Source organism: Pithys albifrons, chromosome 1 (genome assembly GCF_047495875.1).
Source record: "Pithys albifrons albifrons isolate INPA30051 chromosome 1, PitAlb_v1, whole genome shotgun sequence".
NCBI lineage: Eukaryota > Metazoa > Chordata > Aves > Passeriformes > Thamnophilidae > Pithys > Pithys albifrons.
Window position 1 is genome coordinate 26572252 of NC_092458.1, and position 23398 is coordinate 26595649.

The 23398-nt window shown below is 39.6% G+C and overlaps 1 protein-coding gene across 2 annotated transcripts in view; it reads right to left on the minus strand.

The window, feature by feature from the left end:
- The window catches only part of SLC9A7 (solute carrier family 9 member A7), a 71081-nt gene that overhangs the window by 20205 nt on the left and 27478 nt on the right, over positions 1 to 23398 (minus strand). For both annotated transcript variants that reach the window (XM_071547989.1, XM_071547979.1), the window contains exons 2-12: positions 17517 to 17716; positions 16137 to 16214; positions 15268 to 15344; positions 14524 to 14636; positions 13136 to 13241; positions 12735 to 12876; positions 8832 to 8937; positions 8396 to 8484; positions 8178 to 8291; positions 5695 to 5806; positions 4152 to 4305 (exon numbers count right to left, since the gene is read on the minus strand). In XM_071547989.1, coding sequence (XP_071404090.1) covers positions 4152 to 4305; positions 5695 to 5806; positions 8178 to 8291; positions 8396 to 8484; positions 8832 to 8937; positions 12735 to 12876; positions 13136 to 13241; positions 14524 to 14636; positions 15268 to 15344; positions 16137 to 16214; positions 17517 to 17716 — 1291 coding nt within the window. The remainder of the gene's footprint in view (positions 1 to 4151; positions 4306 to 5694; positions 5807 to 8177; positions 8292 to 8395; positions 8485 to 8831; positions 8938 to 12734; positions 12877 to 13135; positions 13242 to 14523; positions 14637 to 15267; positions 15345 to 16136; positions 16215 to 17516; positions 17717 to 23398) is intronic.

Consider the following 23398-nt stretch of genomic DNA (forward strand, 5'->3'; position numbering starts at 1 on the left):
AAGGCAGCAGAGAGTGTCTAGAAGGCATTGAAGGATCTTAGTTGTAGAATAATAGAAACAGCTGCAAAACAGGATAATATAACCTCCTATCAGACTTCCACTGCACCAGTGTGAAATAAAACATAAGCCTGGATATCAGCATCAATACTTGCCTCCTGCTATTGAACCACACTGAGGCACGGTATTTGAGAAATGCACATTTTATTGTTGGACCACCCTGGACAAGATAATAGAGTTACAACCTGAGAGTGCCACCAAGCTGACAGTTTTACCACCATCCCAGATAATTAGGTATTTCCCATAGGAACTGCATGAAAGTTAGTTTCTAGGTTTCTTTTTCTATTTGCTCATTTAGAGAAAAAAAAATTAAATAGAAAGCTCTTATAAATATTGGACACGCAAAGTCAGACATAAGACAGTAAAGATCTAAGTTGACAGTCTGTACAACTTTTAGTTTTTATGGTAAAAAGATACGTAAAATATTTTAAATTGTAAGTATAATGCTTTGAGATTTGGAAAAAAGATTGCTAAGTACAACTGAAATTATTTAATTAAAATAAGCACCAACTTCCTCATTTTCAGCAGATTATGAAGGAGAGGAAGGCCTCATTCAACATGAAAAGAACTAGGTCACTAACCTCTAATGAGAAATGGAAAACACATTGTTTTGCAACACAAATGTTAGGAGTTCCCTTTTTACCCCATGACAAATGAAACGAGAAGTCAGCTATTTTTTAGAAAAGAGGGATTTTTCCAGTGGTTTTGATTTACAGGGCTCTCAAGTTTGCTGAAGCTGTTAAAACTAAAGTCAGGAAATTGTTTCTTCATTTAGGTCTCCAAGGATGAGACTATATTTTTAATAATCTAAATCATGTTTTAGTTTCTAAGAAAAAATAATCTACTACTAGGAAAGTGTGACCGTTTACCACTCAAATGCTTGAATACATCTCACTAAAGGAGAGCCAAAAAACTCAAACACATGACATCATGACTTTAACTCCAGTTTCTGGTGTTAATGTTTAATTTGCTCAGCATCAAGTAGCAGAAATCAAAAGTATATAAAGAGTCCATTACTTTTTACTAAGATTTTGCTGTCATGACCTCACTTTTCCAACCAGCTAAGCAGTAAATTGAAGACAGCAGTTAAGTCTCTGCTACGAATCATAAGTCCTTTGCTCAGCTGTACGTTAAAGACTGATCAGTGGGCCCTGGATACACTGGTCACATATTCTATCTGGAAAGACACCTGCTCATCTGAATACTTGAGACATTTGGAACAGCAAGAGGAGGCAGAGGAGATATTTGCCTATTTCCTCCCTATGCTGCTTTATACTCTAATCAAAGTTGATTTTCACATTAACCTCTCCCTTCCTTACCTACTTTAATACTTTATATCATTGTAGAGAAGGCACAAACCATAAGTAAAGAATAAAACATACATCCCAATTGCTACACTACTCATGATGGGGTCAGAAACATTTGTCTCTGCCTCTAAGCCGCAGCAAAGCAATTCTGGATCCTCATGTAGGCGTTGCCCCTTGCATGCATGCAGCTTTTTCCCCATGAACACAGTGGTATCAAGCCAGGCTACAAGTCTTGAAGAGAGTCAGCTCTCTGATACTGTTTATTTAAATCAAGCAGACACAACCATAGATAACCCTTTGATGCTGATGTCTGTCTCAGCTCTTCTGACTTGCCCAGCACAACAGACATCCACTTGCAGTTCCTAGAGAAGAAGCTCAGCTCCTGACAGTCCACAGTGGCTCTTGAAGGGGCCACCCAGAAACCCCACTGATGAGCAGAGCAGTATCCACAGCAAGACAGTAACACCACTCTGCCATGCTGTTACCAGGTAAGATAAACCAGACTGACTGAAGAGTCAGACAGCTTGGATCACTCTTCATTAAAGCAGACCCTTGTCTTCTATTTACATCCACACTGTAGCAAGGCCAGCTGCTTCATGAGGACTTGGTAATGGCTGACTAGCTCTCCATACTTCCTTTTGCAAGGGCCAAAGACAACCAGGATACAACTGGTATGAACTTCACACCAGAACTGGACTTTAAGCCAACAACACAAATCCTAACATTTAAATATGTGACCACTACTTATTTCCAGCCTCTGGCAATCTAACTTAATGGGAAGTGCCAAAGCTCAGAAAGCAGCTCAGGGACAAGTTACCTACTGTGCAGCCTCAGGACTGCACCAGCACTATCCACTGTGCTGCTGAGCTCATCTTCATCTCCTCCTGCCTACCTCTTCCACTGGGTAGAAAGGGATGGGAAAGAGAAAAGTGGTATAATACTAAAATTCAGCTGGAAACTAGTTTTTCCCTTTTTAAAATCTATAGCGTCAGACAGGACTTGTTTACCAACAGAAAGGGCTCTAGCACAGAGGGTACTTCACCAGCACCGGGTTTCTGATGCTCTATCAGCTGCACACGGCCGCCACCTCCTGGCACAAAACTGATTTCACGAGGTTCCAGAAAGTGTAGCCTATCACTGGCAAGGCAGTGCCTATTGAGAGAGCTGTAGGCAGATCCGTGCAGTTCTCCAAGATGTTTTCGACATAGACCTCCCTTGTTATAGACATGTTATCCTTCCCTTATCAGGGTAGTTAGCCATTTATTTTCTGTTAACTATGACGAACAAATGACAATTGAAGTTACTGCCTATTAGTAACGGTGGGTAAACCTTAAAAAAAAAAAAAACAAAAAAACAAACACACAACAAAAAAACAACCAACCAAAAACAACCAAAAGAACCCCACAAACACCAAAACCCCAAACCTAAAACTAATCAGTCAAAACTATTGTTCAGCCAACTACCTCTTGCCAGACACTCCTCTAGGAATGGTATGACAGACTTTACAGCTGTTCCACCTTCTTGGTCACATCACTGATTTTTGTAAGGATAACCTACTCGAAGGGTAAGTCTGGAACAGGTATGATCTTAGGCCTTTCTGTCTACAGGAGCAACTCATCAGTCAGGCTTATGGAGTCTCATTACTGAACTAGATTAGTCCTGTTAAAGTAGTAAGTGCACAATTTTTGATGCTTCCTAGGCTCAGTGTGGGAGGATAGGGAAGAAAAAAACTCCCAAAACCTGCTACCTCAGAACTGTTTTTCAGTTGTCCAGGAGCTGGGGCACATGCAAGAATTTCGTCCTGTCCTGCTGCTGATGACTGAAGAAGCCCTGTGACAGGGAGCAGTGGTTGACTGCACTCAAAGGCTACCTCCTATCCTCTTACAAAAGAGTGGAATACAAATTCTGGCTAGTACAATTAGAAAGCAAGAAAAGAAAACCTTCAGTGCCAAAGAACACAAATAATTTACATACGAAAAATGCACTGAAGGATTTGTATAGCCTGTATTGTTTTCATTCCACTCTTTGTCTCCCAAAATGCCAAAACTTTCAGAATTATAATATATGTGGTCTTTAACAATGATTGATTCATGATTCTCTAACACATCTGTTGATAAGTATTCTCAAACTTGAAAGTATATACAGCCCAAAAATACCAAGTATTAGCCAGGATTTATAGTCAAACCTCCAAAATCATGCAACTTAACATTTTCACAGATCTCCTCAAAACATGAGGAAACACACCAAGAAGACTAATAGGATCCCATTTATCCCAGTTTTTTAGATAATATCAGGTTGGTTTGGATAACGTTTAAAGCACATTCAGTTTAGCACCACCCACTAAAGGCTCCATTGAACTTAAAAACCGTAACAGGGCCATTACCAAGAGCCAAAAGACAGGGAACTACCTTACTATAACAGGAAGAGAAGTTTATATGAAACTAGGTAGATTAATTCTTTCCTATATAGGGCTGTTTTATCAGGCAACACTATTCCATATCTTACTGGGCTGACAAGGACCTAGATATCTACTTTATATACCAGAGCACTTAAGGCTGAATGCCAGCATCAGTACACTTTCTTCACCAGTCTGCAACTAGCACCTCCCTCTATAAAATAGCCTATTCTAAATATTTACATATGTATCTATACCGAGATACTTATCCCCAAAATATCATGTTCTAAATGCCTGTGGCAAGCATCAAACAAGTCCTGTAGAACTATGCCAAATTAGCACAGCTGCCTCTAGGAAAGTGAAGTTTCCCCAGCACACAGTTGCATACAGACCTGATGTTCAGCCACGACAGCATGGGAGTTGTACCTCCACCGACAATCCACACAGTGAAAAAGACGATGAGGAGAGTTGTTGAGAACATCATTTGATGTGAGTAGGTAGCAGTATCTCGTATAGCCAGAGCAAATGCCATGGCTCCCCTGAGACCTACCAGAAAGAATGAAATAACAGAGCTTCAGAAGTGGACCCATGCCTGTTGATAACACAGCAACTTCCCTTGCTTCATCCCTGCCACACAAGCATAAAATGACAGGCAGAAAATACTGGGCTCCAGCAGGTTTAGGTTTCTTCAGATTCCCTGATAAATTATGCCCTTGGACGATTTACAATATAATTTGCCCTTCTGGTTTTCTGTAACTTAGAGAATCCACAAGTGCCAAGAAAAGGTGTTAATGTTCCCAGAAACTAACAGGAACGTAAGGCAGCAACAAAGCAGCGGTGGACAACAGCAAAACATATTGTGGAAATCAAACAGCATCCTGAATGCAGAGGAAAATGCACACTTTTCCAGTCAAATCCATAACTAAAGGATGAGTTCATGATATGAAATTTTTTCACCTGAAAAATATTCTAGTTAATACCATGTTCACAGGCAGGCTATATATTCCCCCTCTCCTCTGCATCCCAGGGAAACTTTACTAGCAAGAGCAAGCCATGGCATTTGGCCATCTGCAGACTTCTTACGTAGGGGAATCACGGAATGCTTATGATTGGAGGAGACCTCTCTGGTGGTCATCTGGTCCACCTCCCCTGTTCAAGCAATGCCTGTCATCCTGCAGTAAGTTGCACAGAACTATGTCCAGATGGCTTTTGAACATCATCATGGATGGAGATGCTACAAGCTCTCTGGGTAACCTGTGCCAATGCTTGGACACAGTAAAAAGTGTTTCCTGGTGTTCAGAGAGAACTTTCTGTGCTACAGTTTGTGCCCATTACTTCTGTCCTGTCACTGGACATTACTGAAAAGAGCCTGGCTCTGTCCTCTTTACACTCTCTTGTGTGTAGAGGATTCTCTGGAATTTTTGAGGATAAACATGTATAGAAACACACTCCATAATTTGCTCTAGATGACAAACTAGGACAGGTGGCCATGTAACGGTAATCATAAGGGAGTTTAAGTCAAATACTTTACTTTCTCCAGCTAAGTGGGAGAGGGCACCCATAAACATGCTCCAATTTTCTCAACAGGTATCTGTTTCTGCACGTGTACATCATCTCAGCTAGAGGCAACCTTCTGGAGGAGATACATCCCAATTATCTCATACCCTTCAGATGCACCACAAATGAAAATGTTCTATTTCCAACACAAGGTGCTGCTTGCCATGAGCAGCTAACACTTCAATACGGCCCTCATCCCAGACATGACACACTCTCTGTAAAGGTCAAGAGGTACAGGATGGAATGCTGCAACAATCCATAAGCCTTCCATTTAAGATGCATGAATGAGGATTATAAAAGGAGAAGGTAGCACTATCAATTTCTTATGAGTTAAAATTAAGCCCTTTTGTATTACCAAGCATTTTACCAAGCTCTTACCTGAGAACATCATCATGTGCTGAAAGCTCCAGTTGATCTTATGCCTTCTGCCCAAATTCAGCAAGAAGGAGAGGGGGTAGATATGTGCAGCTCTGCCCAAAAAGATTGCAATCTGTTCACAGCTAAGGGTTAAGGATTTCTTTTTCCTGAGCAATGCACTCTTGGGTACTTGGCTTTAACAAGAAGTTTTGGGTTTGCGAGAGGTTTACATCATGATAGTAAATGTTTTTGTTATATCTACATATCTAAAGCAGACTTTCACCAGTTATGTGCATACAGAACTTATTGCAGAAAATGACTCTTTTAACCAATATAACCAAGTCTTTAAATGCACAGTGAAATTGTACCTAGTATTAAAATGGCCAATTGTACAAATGAAGACTTTACTTTGAAAATTCACACTTTAAACAACTATCATCACCACCATTCAGTTATGTGTTTCAGACCAACAGAAATGCAATCCTACATACAAAGAGCAAACCAACTTAAGACCAGCAAGTGCCCACCCCATTATGGCTCCTGCAGAATCAGAATCTCCTGCTGACTAGCACTTAAGACTACAGAGTTACTAAGATTATAAATCCAAAAGCCACTTGTCAGCACTTGAATGAAGTTCAAAACAGTCGTGAAAGTGTTTTGCAGAAATTCATAGCAGTAGGTGGTAAGGTTCTTCCCTCTCTTACTGTTTTGCAAAACACCCAGTGGTTCCAGTGAAGTATTAGAAAGCTAAATGCACTGTCCACTGTCTAAGAAACACGTCAGAACAAACTAGAATGGTGTGCTGAAATCTCATGCCACCACACCAGAAGCCCGCCAAACATTGATCATTTACTGCTGGGATAAGAACATTAAAAGAATGAAACAGCTCTCAAGGAAAAGAAATAAAAGTATTTAAGAGCTCTAGACACCACTGAGTTGTTGCCATAGCTAAAGTCTGAAAGAAATTATGTCTCTAGGAAAGTGAAATTTTGATTATTACTTTGTACAATAAAGCTTACACAATTATTCCAAACAACTTTTGTAGCAGTTCAGAAATCAGACATCAGAAGCCAGCATGACCAGTGTATGTAGGAAAAGTGGCTAAGATTTTGTCAGTGGCAACAAGGATCTAGCTCTGCCTTTGCAGTCCAGCCTTTCTCTATCAACAGTTAATGATGCCTCCACATTTCACTTCAAAAGTTAAATCAGTGGTGACCATATCTGTTGAGGCAAAAGTAGCTGCCTTCCTCACAAAGTTGCCTCACTCAAAAGGCAACAGAGGTTAAGTGCAATGGTAGAAAAAGATGTGGAAAATGTAATAAGAGATAAGCAGATAGGAAAAAGAACGTAACAAAAACTGAAAACAAACCCAAGACAGACAACATAACCTGAGAGAAGATGGAAGGCCACATCAAAGATGAAAAATTGCAATTATTAGTATACCAGACACAACTATTTTGTTCATGTCCTTTATCAATGTCTGCAGGGCTCTGGAGCACTATCTAGGATGGAAAAATGAACCTGAGGTGACAGAGCAGAAAATTTATTACTATTTCAGAAAAAAGTAAATGGCCAAAGGAAAAAAAACCAAATGTGATAAAACCTGAGAATCAGCAGAGCAATAAGAGAAAACAGTAGAAAGGAGAGAAAATAAGCACAGATTAAGCCATCTTTATATGTTTTTATATCCGTATTTATACATTTCACTGGGTTTTATCTCCATTGCCTATAGCCCTATTCCTACAGCAGGTAAAAGTAAACCTATATCAGCTCCCATTGCTTCATGCGCACCTTTAATTGTGTTGAATTTTCAAGCAGCCGGGAATATAGTGAAGAAATAGTCACACAAATAATTTCAACTGGGACAGGATGCAGAGAGGAATCTAGTGATTCCTAGCTTAATGAGTATGACTACTACAGAAGTGTTCACTTCTGAGGAATTTGAGAGACAGTACCAAGTTAACCAGTAATAATAGCAGAACCTTTCAGTGCGTACGTTCCATGTCACAGTCTGCACCACAGCTCAGACCCTTACTCCTCCCATCACCTGAGATGCTGACCTCTACCTCTGGGACACTGCTCAAAAATTATCTATTCACTCACAATCCTGTTTATTTACTTGAAGTTTGCTTGCTTTCTTAAGGGACCCTTGGAAGTGAAGAGAAAAATACATCTTTTTCTAGGCCTCCAAAGTGCAAATACAAGAGCAATGCAAGTAGCATTGGCTGCCAGTGACCAAATCACACAGTAAAACACATTCCCTTAGTTATCTAGTGAAATTACATGACTTTCTAACATTACGCAGGTACAGAACAGCAACTGTGTGGCACAGAGGCCTTAGGACTTTGATGTAAGGTATAACTAAAGATTGTTCTCAAAATTATCATGCCTGTAAGGACATCAGGGAAACTCAGACCAGCCACCATTCTCTGTTTTGTAAAGCCAACAGACAGCATAAGTTTTCAGGCACACAGTGAAACTTCACACAAAGTGAAAAAGGATACAAAAGCTCCAATAATGAAAACTGGGCTGAATATGTGTTTCTGGAAGGTAAACAGTGCCAAACCCATGTAAGAAAATATGAAGTTCTCAGCCAGAAAGTGCAATACTTCGAAGAGCTAGGGATAAAAGAGTCACATGTTAAAGGCCAAACAAAAAAAGATGATGTAAAAACAATAGTACATGGACTCCTACAGCAATACACTGTAAAAGACATCCTTGCCTGCTTAGTGCGACTTCTTGATTCAACTGATAAGTTGTTGTATGTATAGTGAGCCTGGGTAATTCCACAGAAGAGGACAGCCACCACACCTGTGAACAGGATCACACATAAAAATCAGCCTGTTTAGTGGGAGTTCACCACAGTTTCATCTTTACAAGTTCCATTAAATTTATACATTGTCTGATTTTATGAACCTTATTTGCAAATGAGTGAGATTCCAGGTTAGGGAGGTGGTCTTTGAACCAAACCATTGCTCTTAAAAGCCTTTGTTACACCGTAAGCTGCACTTTCAATAACATTGGACAGAATGCAGAGAAAAAGCCCTGAGCATAAACATCACGTTTCTCACTGAAATGTTTTTAATGAGAAAGTGAAAAAATGGCTGCTAAGATGGACAGGACTTCTATTTCTGTGTGCTTGAATCCCAACAACTCACCAGTAAATCCACAAGCTTCTGCCAGCAAGAAAGTGCTCCAGGACATCAAGAAGAAGAGAGCTGTTTCCAGCAGGGGGAAGCAGTGCAACTTGGTAAACTTCGTCACGTTAAGTCATTTGTTAAGGGATCAAAAAGAAATCCTCTGGCTTCTCTGTACCCAGTGTTTATGAAAAATACTTTTATGTGTTAACAACCAATGCAAGTTGGAAAACAAAACACCTTTAATGCTGAAAAACATCAATTCCAAGACATCGAGGCAAACTTCAGAATCAAGGTCTCCCCTTGCAAGAATCTCTTTTGGGTATTTTTCCTGCATATCCATGGCATAAGACGTGTCTCCACCTCTTATAGGTAATGCTATCTTACTCCATGTTTCCCTTCAAAGTGCTAGTGAGGAAGGGATTTATACCTGGCATTCCTTTTAGATTGTGTGTGTCTTGGTTTTTCAGGAGGCTGGTGAGGAATGACATTTGGTTCCCCCTGCAAACCCCAATAAAGAGTCCCCCTGTCATTTTAAATAAGGCATAAGATACGCTTAGAATTTAATTCACAGCACTGTTATTGACTACAGCACCTTAAGATTAAGTAAATTTATGAGAAATTTCCTCCTCAGATTTGTTATCAAGTCTTTTCCAGCAACCTGGGTACTTCAGTGCTTTTGAGGCAAAACAAAAATACTGCCTACAAAATCTATTTTCTCTCCTTGTGCTGATGCGTTTAGAGGAAAAGTCAGGTCAGAGCAGCTCAGTCTTTCAATGGAAAGAAAAAACAAGTTCATTGCAAAGGAGAGTGAAACTTGAAGAACATCAAAATACACACTGAATTAACAATTCATACAGCTACTGAAGAAGTGGAACAGATCTCCGCAGTGTTAAATTTAGGTCTTCATATACTAAAAAAAAAATTGTTCATGTATTTATAGAATTAGTTTTGCTGTTTCTTTCCACAGCACTACTCTGGCAGCAGGTAAACACTGAACAGCACACTGTATCTAAGGTGCAGACAGCTATGCATAACCCTGAATCTGAAAGCTGACAACTAGCATAATCTTCTCTGAAGTCTAAGTTGAAGCACAGCAAGAGCACTTGAAACAGTAAGGTGGTAGCACTCTCCTCTCCTCATATGAAGGCAATTGGTACCTCAATGGACACATGAAGGCTGCACCATCATCCACCAATGCTGTCCATGCTTAACATAGCTGCATCCTGTGCTCTGCTGCACTACAGTCTAAGCTGGCGGCTGCCCTGCTGCTGCGAAAGTTACAGCTCAAGAGATAGGGATGTTAAAAGCAATGAGCAGCACCAATTTTAAGAGGAAATTCATGGGTCCTCGAAGTTCTGGAGCTCACTGCACTCAACTGTCTCCTGCAGAGCAGCAGTCTGGTAGCCCAGAAGATTCAGTGGACTCTCCTGTGGGCTTTATCACAACATACAGTGTTCACAACAAGCCTTAAGTGATTAACACCAGAGTCAAACAGCTGGCAGCGTTTCAGTGGGACACTGGTTAGGATGAAGCAGTCCTGAGGCCAGATACCCACTCTCCACTTGCACCTACTTCTTGTTAACATTCTCTGCACTCTTGGACAAGGGCAAACACATACTCCAGACACACTTTTAGCTATGACCTTACTTGGTCAGAAGGTTGCCCTCAAAATAAAAGCCCAAAGCAACATTAAAAAAAAAAATCATTATTCTCTATGACACTTGGCATTACACCAAATATAAAACTCAGCTTTTTAAACTCTTACTTCTCTACAGAAGCCACCTCTAAAACTTTTGAACTCAACTGAATTCCTCCACCCTCCCAAAATAGACCTCTTTTCTAAGGTCATGCTTTGTTAGCATCAACATCCACTGTAGCAACATTTAGAACACTCAGATAGTCCCAGTGCCTGGCTCAAGAGGTATTCATGGATGCTTAAGGCAACTGGATAGCCACAATCACTCCATGGAAGAAGAAGAGGTTGAACCTTGCTCTCCTAAAGTTTGGCAAGGGCAATTGTCAGAACCAATTCCTCATTTCCAGTCTTTTGTGGCAGCTTTGTGAATCAAACTGTTTATTCCCTGTGCTGTTACTGTAAGCAACAATACCAAAATGTCTCATTAAATCTGAAAATAAAACCCGTGCTCATCCTTTTGGAGGGAGATCAAGATGAAAGAAAGACAGGAAAAGAGATGTATTTTATTATTTCATATAATTGATGAAATTGAAGAGTTAATTTGAATGTAAATTTTTTTCTTATCTTTTTTCTTTATTGCTTAGGTATGGTCTGTTTCACTTCAAACAGGCAGATTCTGCAATTTAGAAAAAAAAACAAAGTGATACAATATTTTAACTGTTTTAAAAGTAACTACAGACAGCTTTGTCTGTTTCCAAAGGACAGTGCATGACTACATGAAAGCCCTTACTTGGAAAGGTATAGCTACAGGTACTTCACAGCTGTGGAAATAAGAGTCTATTAACTGAATTAATAATTTAGTGGTTCTAATCAGCTACGAACCACAAAATGCAAAATTACGGTTTGCTTCTTCAGTATTGCATGACATTAACTATGTTTCTAAAAGAAAATAAATATGTGAAGTTGCATAATTTTGAGGAACCCACCCCCTCCTCCCTCCCAGAAAAAAATCACAGACAAAATTAAAAAAAAAAGTCACAAGGAGTGGAACAAGGAAAAAGAACCAAAACCCGAACAAACCGCACAACACACAAAATGCAACTCCAGAAGCTTTGTCCTTAGTAGCTCCCCCCTCTCACAGCCTCCTGAGCACAAACATTAGAAACAACAAGGACAAATTGCTGCTTCAGAAGCATGATTTTACAAAGTAGATCTGGATGCATTTCAGCCAGCAAGCCAAAAAGTGCAGCAACTGCATTTGAGCAGCTAGAGCTGTGGATGGCTGGTAGCCTAAAAGGCAGATGAAGAATCATCATTCTGAGTCACATGGTTTGCAGATCAGTGGAAGTGAAAGACTCAACACTAAAGCATCAACAGCATAGCTTCCCCCTTCTACTTAAGGGAGTTTCACTATGCAGACATGCAGGCAGTGTGTATATAACAAGATATAGTCACGACTCTATTGCTTAAGATGAAGAGTCACAGGTTCATGATTATTGGTTAAAACATGACATTTTACACCTTTCAGGTCAGTGTGCAGAAGTCTGGGCAGATCAAAGCAGTCTGGGATACATACAGACATGGTTACATTAGCCAGTCTGAAAGCAAATACTTTTAATTTTTTTCCTGAAAAGGCACCATGATTTCTGGAGCAGGTCAGGCTGAAGATCTGCTGCCTGAGCCTAAAAGAAAACCCACACAAATTGCTTGCTGAGCACCTCAAAGATCTAACCAAGCAGCGGCAGTAAACTTCAAGAGAACAGGACAGATCATGCAAAGCAGATAATGTTATGAAGTTAACTTTCATAGATATAAAATCTTAACCAAGGCATATGACATCAGATCTCTGGCAGAAAGTTTAAATCAGTGCTGTGGGGTCAGAAATTAGTATTATAGATTTTGCTGAAGACAAAATCAAACACCAGTTATTGTTCATAATATGAGATGTCGTTCAAGTCTAATAATAAAAAGTAGGGTTTTCAGTTTTATAAAAAGAAACTAAATATTATTAGGACATGCCTGTTTAAGGCCTTCCTTTAGCTTCCAGCATCCAGCAAGATCACTACATCTTCTAGCATGGTCACAGTTATATTGGAAAAAGTTGATTTCTGTAGTTACCTGTAATATCTTTCTATAGAAAAAAAAGTCACATGAATACTGGTCACATCTTCACACTCAGGATAAATAAAGCTAGAGTCAATTTTGCTATAACTGGAAGGAGGAAAGACCTGATAATACCCACATATGTCATCTCAGCTAGAAGAGCTAAACATCATAAAGGATATCAGAGCTGTCACAACACCCGTCACTGCTCCCATCATGAAAGAACCACTGAATATTCCCAGGAAAACACCAACAGACTTGAAAAATGCTGCTGCATCAAAAGCATGGGTATTTTGACCTGTTGGCTGGTAGGCAACTATAGATCTAGAAAGAGTAACACAGTGAGAAGTTAGAAGAGGCATCAGGACAGTTTTATTCCATAACATCACCTGAGTAAGACATACGTGTCTTTCTGGCATACGTATGCATTAGGGATCTTGGCAAATGTTTGCAATAGTTATTCATTCAGCTCAAGACAATCCATTTAAATTTGAAATAACATTTCTCAGAAAAAGCATTTATTTTAGCCAAATACCAAAAGCAATTACGTAATTTCAGAGTAGAAATTCATGAAGTTACTTACGAAGATAATACAATGGCAACGGCGTCATTCAACACGCTCTCCCCAAACAGAAGGGCATAGAGATCAACATCAGCATGCAGCTCATTAAATATTGCTAGCACGGTAACTACAGAAAGAAGAAAAACAACACTGGCTGACTTCAGGAACAACAGCATGAGCTCACGAAGCAGACTTTCAGTTTGTCTATAAAACCCAGGAATTGAAGTACACGATCAAAGTTAAACTGGGAAACAGACTAGTCATGTTTATCTATACGTAAGCAATTCCACCATGAGTTAAGGCAGGTCTGTTAGGAGGTGGCTCTGCTCTCCTCCCATCTGCACAGTGTTTATAAGGAAGGCCTCCAGCATTAAGGGGCACGGGGTAGACAAAACACTTCTACCAAAGCCCTGATATTATTTTAGAACATGCTTCATATAAGACAATAAAGAAAATGTTGTGCAGCGCTTGCTAGTTTCAAAAGCCATATTAATTGTTGAAATACATTTATTATTTCAGCCACTGTAAAATAGTGCTAATAATTCTAAGTGTACCCTAAGGTACACATTATGCCACAGGAGTGTGCTTTTGCACAAGATCTGAAAAGGGCAAGAATGCTATATATTTATAATCATCCTTTCAAGAAAATTCAGTTTGAGATGAAAGACCATGATCTTGAAGACATTCACATATTCAAGCTTCAAAAATCACACAGTGATTTTTTGCATAAAGTGTGTGCAACCACCAGCTCTTCAAAGCTCAGCTCAGTCACCAGAGTTACTTCCCATTTTCACACTAATTACCACTGAGCACCTCATATAAGGTGTTTTAAATGTCAAGCTTCATACTTTATCACTCCTTACCCTGGTCCCTGACATACACAAGCCCTACAAACTGACCAGTCCAGGCAGAGACACCTATGTGAGCCTACTGGACCCTGAAGGATGACTACACTATTTGCGCAAAAGCTCAATTTACTTGGCCAGAAGACCATCCTTCCCCTTAAACCTGTAAAACACGAAGTTCATTTGAAATTAAATTACCCAGCCCCAAGTAATGTAGCTGAAGAAGGAAGTCCTGCTATCCAGACAAGGTAATAGTTTCATCTATTTGCAGTCTTAAACTAGATGCACACTACCACAAGAAAAACCTACCATGGAAAAAAAAATGTTTAAAGTATTTGAACAAGAGTTACACTTTTCCCCAAATACAATATGATGTCATACCACTTCAGCACCAAATCAACAGTGAACAGATTTCAAAACATTTGGAATTTGCATGCATTTCAGATAAGAGGCTCAGAGATAGTAACACAACATAACTGAAAATAAAGTTCTGTTAATATGCAGCCAGAAACCCTAGCAATCAGGTTATTTTGGAAAGTTATTAAAAAATGTTCATCAAGCTACCTGGATCAGTGGCAGATATTATCGCTCCAAAGAGGAGGCAGTCTGTATAATAGAATTTATCAGAGAGCTGACCCACCAACTTCATTAGTTTCACAACCCCATACATGAGATTCCTGAAGAGAAAGAGGAGAAAACAGTTCAAGTCAAACAAGCTGGTGCATTTCAGACATGCAATGAAAAAGCACAAGCAACAGTATTTCAGGTGGTCTTGGTTATGCTACAGCTCTGTGGGACACTGTCACAGTGTAACACTAAGCTCTCAAAATGCATTTTCCTCTTTTTGCTATGAACAGAGTCAAGTGGTACATGATCCAGAAGACATTATTTAAAACCAGTAGGCATAGCACGAAATCTGTTCACACAACTAGCACAGAGTCTCTACAGGTTGCTCCCATTTTCTGTCAAAGGGAACATTATTCTGCTCAAAAATCCCCTCAGTGTTGTTTTTCCCAACACAGTACATAGGCCAAAAGCTCTCATCTAAGAATAGCTTTCCAATTATTTCTGTAAGAGAGACAAGCCAATGTCACCAATGCCATTCAGAATTTCTGTATTTCAGAATATCCATATAAAAGACAGCCATATTAGCAGCAGAAGAGATTGTAGGCAGGCAAACCATCTTAAACTAAATGTGTGTGAACATATATACATAAAATAAACATATGGATGCAGAGAGAGAAAGAGAGAATGCTTTATGAACTTAAACTTTAGTATAGAAAGGAACTGATATCAGAGTTCACTTACCCAATAATAAAACAAGAAACTGCTGTTCCTAAAAAGGCATAAGCCAAAATGGACCCCAAATTCCTGAAAAAGTGTCTCTGCATAGGAAAAAGAGGTTTATATACTTATTAAAAATATATATATATCACTCATTTACAAAACATCTAGCCCACTACTTCATTTGTGTTAATACACAGAAACATTTTGATTACTGCAACATAAATTCTATCCAACTTCAATAAATGGAATAAATCAGCTCTGAGCCATGTATTAAATGTAGCTTATGGATAGGAAGCTTTTCACACAGATATTTTCTTAAGAGATGTAAGACTTAGGGTAAAACTGAAACCCAACCCAAATTCATGGTATTTTCAAGCAAGATCAGAATCTGGGCCCTTCTGCCATTCAGTGCTTGGCACATCCCCACTGGTATTCAGGATTAGGTCCCCTTCTCACCATAATTTGTTGCATTTTGGATATTAGACAGGGATGAAAACCATTCATAGCAGAATGTATTCTGCTTTAAATGAAACTGACAATCTCTGGCTAAATTCAAAGGAAAGCAAATCAGCAAGATTAATCAGATATTTAACACATTAATACTAAAAAACACGTGTTTTCTCTTAAAAAAATAGAGCCTAATCATCTATGGAAGAACTAAGATTTTTCACCCTGCCCTAAAAAAAAAAAAAAAATTCTTGAAATAGAGACCACAATCCTGAACAAAGCGTCAGTCCCAGACTAAAAAAAAAAGAAAAAAACAAACAAACAAACAAAAAAACAACAAAAAAACCCAACCAAAAAACAGAGAGAGAGAGAGAGAGAGAGAGAGAGAGAGAGAGAGAGAGAGAGTCTATCCTACTATTCTCCCCAGAAATTATTACACTTACTTTCTTCAGGCTATAACCAGCATGAAAAATAATAGGAGGCAACAGAATGTTGAAAAAAACTTCTGGGTCAAATGTTACCTACAAAATAAAAAAATGAAACTTCAATTAGAAACAGACATACATGAATCTTTTTCCTTCATAATTTTCTCACAAGTGCTGTTTTTGGTTGTTGAAATAGATAAGGTGACCCTCTGAAACATGGCTAGGTCTGTACATATACAGCAGCAAACAGCTGCAGCTCTTGTTGGTAAACAGCATGTAGAAAAACCACTCAATGCATCCATCACCAATGATAATTTGGCAGTAGTCCCAAACACATTCCCCTTTTTAAAATTGAAAATTTCTTGTTGCAATGATACTGGGGAAGACCTCTCTTCCTACTATACATGATATTCATATAGCTGCAAATGAAATGCTTTTTTAGCTTGCGTATTTTTTGAAAGTCAAGTCACTGCAATTATTTTAAGCCAAACAAGTCAGATATAAGACTGATTTTCAGGAATTTGGATCATTCATCATTTGCATGTATTTCAGTAGAAATTCCAGATATCCATGAAAGTCTACACTACAGTAAGGAATAAAAAAACAACATTTAAAACCCAAACAAGACCTGTACACATGTGAAACTATTACACTAATTGGTGGAAACTGTTAGAAACTATTAGAGTATTAGAAACTGTTAGAAGACACACACAAGTGTGCCCTCTCAGAATAGGATTAATTTCAGCTACTTTTAGATATCTATAGCAGAAAGGTACATATATACAGACAACTAAGCTTTCTTCATGGTTAGCAGAAAGAAGCATTTTTAGGTTACAAACATTAAAGTCTTGATATTATACTTCAAAGTCTAGCTTTGATTCACACAAAAGATGCTTGATTTCTGACACTGAATTAAAAGCCAGATAGCACATCTGAATAACCGTTCATAGGTGAATCTCACTTCCAACACCAGACTGTCTCCTTTGGTAGATTATAGGGATACAAGCAGTAACTATTTCCTGAAAATAAACAGAATTTAAAACCCTTGGGTTTTAAACAATGAGAACCAATCACTTTTCACTAATTATCATTTTCCTTATATTGCATCAAGATTGGTTCAGCTGGACTTTGTGAATTCTACAAATGTTAGAAACATACATTAAGTCTTCAAACCAAGGGCTTTAGGAAAGCACTACATATATGCAACAGAGCACAGTTTCACCAGCAGAAATATAATACAGAAGGTACTCTTGAATTAAGTATTGAAGTGCTGTTACCGTCAAGAATATTGACACTTGACACCACCTGACATTCCAATGGGATGGAGCAAGCAGAAGGGAGGGAAACATAGATGAAGGAGAAACACTCAGCCAAGCACAATAAACGGTGCAGCCTCACCTTTCGCAGCATGTCATTTTGCTCCACATTGTGGATCTTCCCAGGGCTAATTTCCCCTTTGAGTGTGTACTCAAAGAACTTCCCACTGACGTTGACCAGGAGGGTAGTGAAGGGCCTGTCCTCCTGTGAGCAGCTGAATGGCTTGTCATGGCCACTGCTGGAGGGAGTCCCGTACCTCAGGATCACCCCAACTATGAGTCCTGGAAGACAGTTCAAAATCCATGAGGCTGATTTGCTACTTCCTGGACCTTTTCTAGTTTCAAATAACACCCAAGGTATAATTAATGAGACTCAATACATATGTGCATTATAAACATGTTGCAGTGAATTGTTACCGTTTCCTGCAGAGGAAGAGAGGATCTGAGTGCACCAAAACTACCAATGAACTTATAAAATCGAGTATCTGCCTGAAGGGACAAAAGGCTCCATTTCAAGTTTTGCCTTCCTTACCCTCATAAAGTAAAATCCTCCAGTTGTGTGAGAGGCTAAGCGGTGGGACACCTCAAATACATTTCACCCGCCTCAAGTCAGAACCAAACATACACACCATTGCCAGAAAACAATGATTGCTGTAAACACGTGACCATAACTGGGCTGAAATGGTGATGTTTTCCCTATTATTTCATGGCTGCAGCAAGGATACAGCTTTTTAGCTTGACAATTCTAGGCAAGTAAACAAAGCTTGTTGCACAATCTCCTGTGTAGTCCACAAACCTTGAAACTGAAAGTCAGATTACAGGCACAAAGAAGCCAGCTACATTTCATTTGCAAACATTTTCCTCATTTCACATAAGCAAAAATAAAGGTATAAATGAGCAATCATAACAGATTCAGGACTCAGGAATATAAGATTAATTACTTAGTCAAAATAAAATCCAACCAGAAAACGCTATCAATAATGGATGCATCAAACACAGTGGCAAAAATAATTTGAAACCTCATGGAAGGGCCATGCTAGGAGGCTGGAGAAACACAAGGTTTTAATTGTTCTTTTTACAATGTACTAAGGAAAGAACAAGACTCCAGTTCTGCAAACAGAACATATAAGAACAGTCAAAGTGGTTTCGGTCTGGCAAGTAAACAAATTGATACCCACTTACTAAAGGCTCCCCTGTTGCCTTAGGATGATCTGCAATTTAATCCTTGTTCCAGACAACTGCAAGATGAAGATGGATGTCTGATGCTTTTGTTGACACGTCAGTAGTCAATGCTGGTTTTGCTCCCTGTGACCCTCACTCTGAATCCATAGATCTGTTTCCCTGGATAGTAAATGAAGCTGACAGGTAATAACCAGAGAGTAAATGAGGAAAAACAAAGAAAAGAAATTCTACCATACAGCACATAAACCCCAAACAGACTTATCTTTAGACAAAGTATAAAGAGTAACCAAACTGTACCCAAAAAAGCAAACCAAAAGAACACACCTCATTCTCTTCAAGTTCACAGGGGAAAAGTAGTTTTAATGAAAGAGAAGGTACAGTGGGTAGCACCTGTGATGCTAGTGGGTGATTCACTGTTGACCTTAGTTCCCTGAGATCAATTGAACATAGCAGCAACAAGATTATTCCAAAGTAGTCAGAAGATTAAGATAAGTTTTACTTAGAAAAGAGGAGTACACAGTCAAAGGGAACATATGTGAAGAAACCCCCTTAGTAAGATAAATCTACCCATGGAAATTTCAAATACTGACAATTTAGAGTTCTATCCAAGCATTCTCCTAATTACAGCTACACAAAACGGATGTGGCAGAAACACACCTCTGCACAGTGACAAGTTAGGACCAGTCACTTCCAAGCCACTTGCACTACCAGATATGGCTACAGACATCTTCACCAACCCAGCCAGGCAAGCAGCTTAAGCTTTCTTGCTGCTCTCCCTCCACTCACTGCTAGGAAGAACTAGGCTCACAGAATACATCAGGAAAACTGACTGTGTTAAAACTGATCTGACCAACATCAGACAGAAATCCTGCAGTAAATCAGAAGGCAGAATGAAAGCTGTAGAGAGCAGCTTATATGTAGCAGTGGCACAAAGCCTAATCTACATTGCTACTAAGCTGAGAATAGAAAGGGAAATGCTGACAGATATAATAGCTTCTTCGGCTCAGATTGTCCTTAGTGAATTCATTGTGAAAGCAGATGGGGAACCCCATTACTATTGCATTAGTAAGAGGCACGGGAGAGCAGGAGGTGATTGCACTATACAACTGGATATAATCCACTTGTACATTTCTCCCCATAATAAAATATACCAGCTATATCCCAATAATATCCAAAACTGATAATTAGCATTTGAAGTGAAATATTCAGCACTCCATGGCCCAGTAACACAGCTATGGGGAATTTCCATGCACATCCTACTAATAAAGCACCAAACTTAATGAGCTTTGCACTGAGCAAAGTTTAGGAACATGTGATCCCTGCTGCCAAGCTGCTGTCTTGCAGCAGGATGCATCTGGACCAGGGTGGTCAGTGTCTAGGCAAGAGGCTGTCACAAACAGTCAAGTGGCTAAAGCTACCCACAACACAGTCATTAAAGGAAATGAGTATGAAAAGAGAAGGGAGGTCCTTCCCTATCAAACTGCATTTTAACTGAAAGGAGACTCAGCAGAGATCTCACTGCTGTTTGCAGCCATCCACTGGGCAAACAGAGATGGACAGAATCTTCTGGAAAGTGCACAGTGATTAAGACTAACGGCAACAAACCTGTTGCAATGAAGGTGAAAACAATTAGGCAAGGTTTGTCTTCTAAACCATGAAGTGGCTAAGCACCAGACTAGGCTGTCACAAAGGCTGTGTAATCTCCTTCCTTGCATATAGTCAAAACTCCTGTGTGGGCACCTACTGTGAGCAGAGGGCTGGACAAGAGGTCCTGTTCAGCCCAGAGTCTCTGGGAATTCCCAGTCTTTCACATGAACATTTGGACCACTCAGACAGGTACTTTATGCTGCAAAAGTTTCTTTTAAATCAACTTAATTGCTTCCTGGGTCAGTCTTGGGGCTTTCTGTTGCTTTGGTGTCTGGTTTTTATTTTTAAAGTCACAGGCTACACTCCTAACTCTAAGTCAGAGAAGAAGAAATAGAAATATTATAGTCTCTTCATAAAAGTTGAAGAGATCCAGTGTTGTGAGATTGCTCACAAAAAGTGAATTTCTGAGCAATCCAAACTGCTTCAGCTCCGTGAGAATCATGCAGATACTTCAGCTTGCAAGGACACACACCTGCTGTTTGTCCGGTAGGCGACGGTCACTCCTTGCAAATGTATTCATGAGAACGTCTCAACTGCCTTCCTGATCTCTGGACACGGACCTCAAAACATCGGGATGAGATAATACAAACACTGGACTTGTGAGATATAGGCTTTTAACCAATTAGAAGTTCTAGGGTGTTGGGGTGAGACCTTTTTAGCCAATAAGTTGTACCTCTAACCCTATATAAACCGTGTGCTGTGTGAAATAAAATGTCTTCACTTTGAATCTCATAGATTTGTACTGTGAAGTCCTTTTTCTCCGCGAAAGTTTGTTTTCTGTAATCCAGCAGCCTAGGAAGGGCGTGCTTTTACTTCCTCAGTCCACTCTGAGTTGCCACCTGCGTTGGGCCTCAACTCACCTTATGGAAAGAAGGCAGGATTGCAGAAGAAGACCACTGTATGACCCCTTGAAGAAGGGTTAAGAGTGTCCTCAGAGACCCAGGCCTCTGTTAGCATCTTTACCTGGCACTAGTGAGGCCACACCTCGAGTCCTGTGTCCAGTTTACTACAAGACACTGAGGTGCTGGAGTCAGTCCATTGGAGCTGGTGAAGAATTTAGAGGGTGAGTTCTATGAGGATCAATGGAGGGAGCTGAAGTTGTTCAGCCTGGAGAAGAGGAGGCTCAGGGGTGACCTTACCACTCTCTACAAATACACAAAAGGAGGCTGTAGCCAGGTGGAGGTCAGGCTCTTTTCCCAGCTAATTAGTCACAGGACAAGAGGATATAGCCTCAAGCTGCACCAGGGCACGTTTAGATTGTGACAACAGAAAGAATTTCTTCACAGACTGAGTTGTTAAACATTGGAATGGGCTGCCCAGAGAGGTGGTGGAGTCACAATTCCTGAAGGTGTTTAAGGAAATACTGGACACAGCACCTAGTGCCATGGTCTAGTTGACACAGTGGTGTTTGGTCAAGAGTTGGACTCAATGACCTCACAGGTCTTTTCCAAACTAATTGTTATTCTGTGATTCTGTCTTGCACTCAGCATGGCGAATCTATTAGCTACTTTCTCAATGGTGCAATGCTGCCAATATGGCATTCATCAGCCTGTCACATCACTGCAGAAGATACGAGCCTTGAAAAATGGGAAGTCTGTTTGGAAACTATTCCTCATATTTGGCAGTTAACATTCAGGAACACAAGCACAAGATAAATATTGAAAAAAAAAATTAAAAAGCATTTTTCAAAAAAGAATGGAGGCTGGCAATGCCCGTTCTTGAAGTCTGAAGGAAACTTTGGGGATATCCCAGGCCAGAAATACTGATTAACATATTCAAGGTCATGCTTTGTCATTGTCTTAGGGCTGTGTTAGATAAGGAAGTTAAACACAGTAAACAAGCGGGTAATTCTTCCTCCCTGTAGGCAGACATAGCAGTATGTTATCAAGGGCATCTTTGTAATAAGCATTTATTCACCTTTAAAATAAGCCAAACTAAGCATAGTTTTGAATTTAAATAAACAGATTACGCAAAAAAAAAAAAAAGTTCTTGGCACACTGTGCAGAACCAAATGTCAAATTAACTTGCTGGCTCTCTGCTGCCAGACACATGTGCACACCCTTGCCTTCTCGCAGGAGTGTCTGTGATGGACAAAACTGTTGCTCTGTTTTTAGCTAGGGGAGCTAATTCTTTTTCAGGTTGTGTCATGTTAGTGTGTCATGTTAGTTACTCATATATATAGTGAAAAAGTAAAAAATAATTATGAATTACAGAAGCAGGCAGGTATGCTGAATTTTGTAATGCAAATTCTTACTGATGATGGAGCTAAAGAACAGATTTAAGGTAGAACAAGAGTGATTTAAAAATATAACTATCAAGAGATTTGAACAGAACATTGCTTTGGAATTTCAATAGTTAATTTCTAAATATTTTCACATATAGCTTCGTATTTTCACTGAAGAGTTATAACTCCAGAAAAATTAGTGGAGGGATGAACAGACACTATTAGCAAGATGGCAAACACAGAAACAGTGATCGTAAAGATGTGGCAAAATGACAGCCAGGAAAAAAATCACTTCTTGTATTCTCCCTAGAATCTAAAATCCAGAAAAGGCAGCTAAAACAAAATAAACAACAACACCAAGAAACCCCACACCACACCATATATTGAATAGCCTAAACTGACAGGCCAGCCCTGGAAGGAACTGATGTCCTGCGGTAAGCTCGTGCGACCTCTGGGCCAAGCACAGGACGATGAGTCAGGGCTCCTGAGCCAAATCCCAGCCTTAGTAATGACTCAATGGAAGAGCTTGGAGAATGTACAAAAGACAATTTAAAGAAACAATCTCAACTTAGAAATAAGATACTACAGCTATAAAGGGCAGAGATATTTGTCCAAGCTTAGTTGTAGCCTCTGTCTCTGCTCATAATCTGGACTCGGGTGTTTTCAGGTTCATTTACCACATAAGCATTGTTTCATGCAACACATAAATAAAAAGTATTTGCCATTAAATATTTTATAATTAACATTTGAAAAGCTTCTTTATACTTTCAAAAATTTAAGTATTCCTCCTTAGGTATAAACCCAAAGCAGCAAAAGCCATACACAGACTAATACCACATATGTTCCTAGAGATGTGCAGCAATGGGCACCACAAAGAGATCAACCTCTGCCCCACTGTGGCTCCCTTTCCT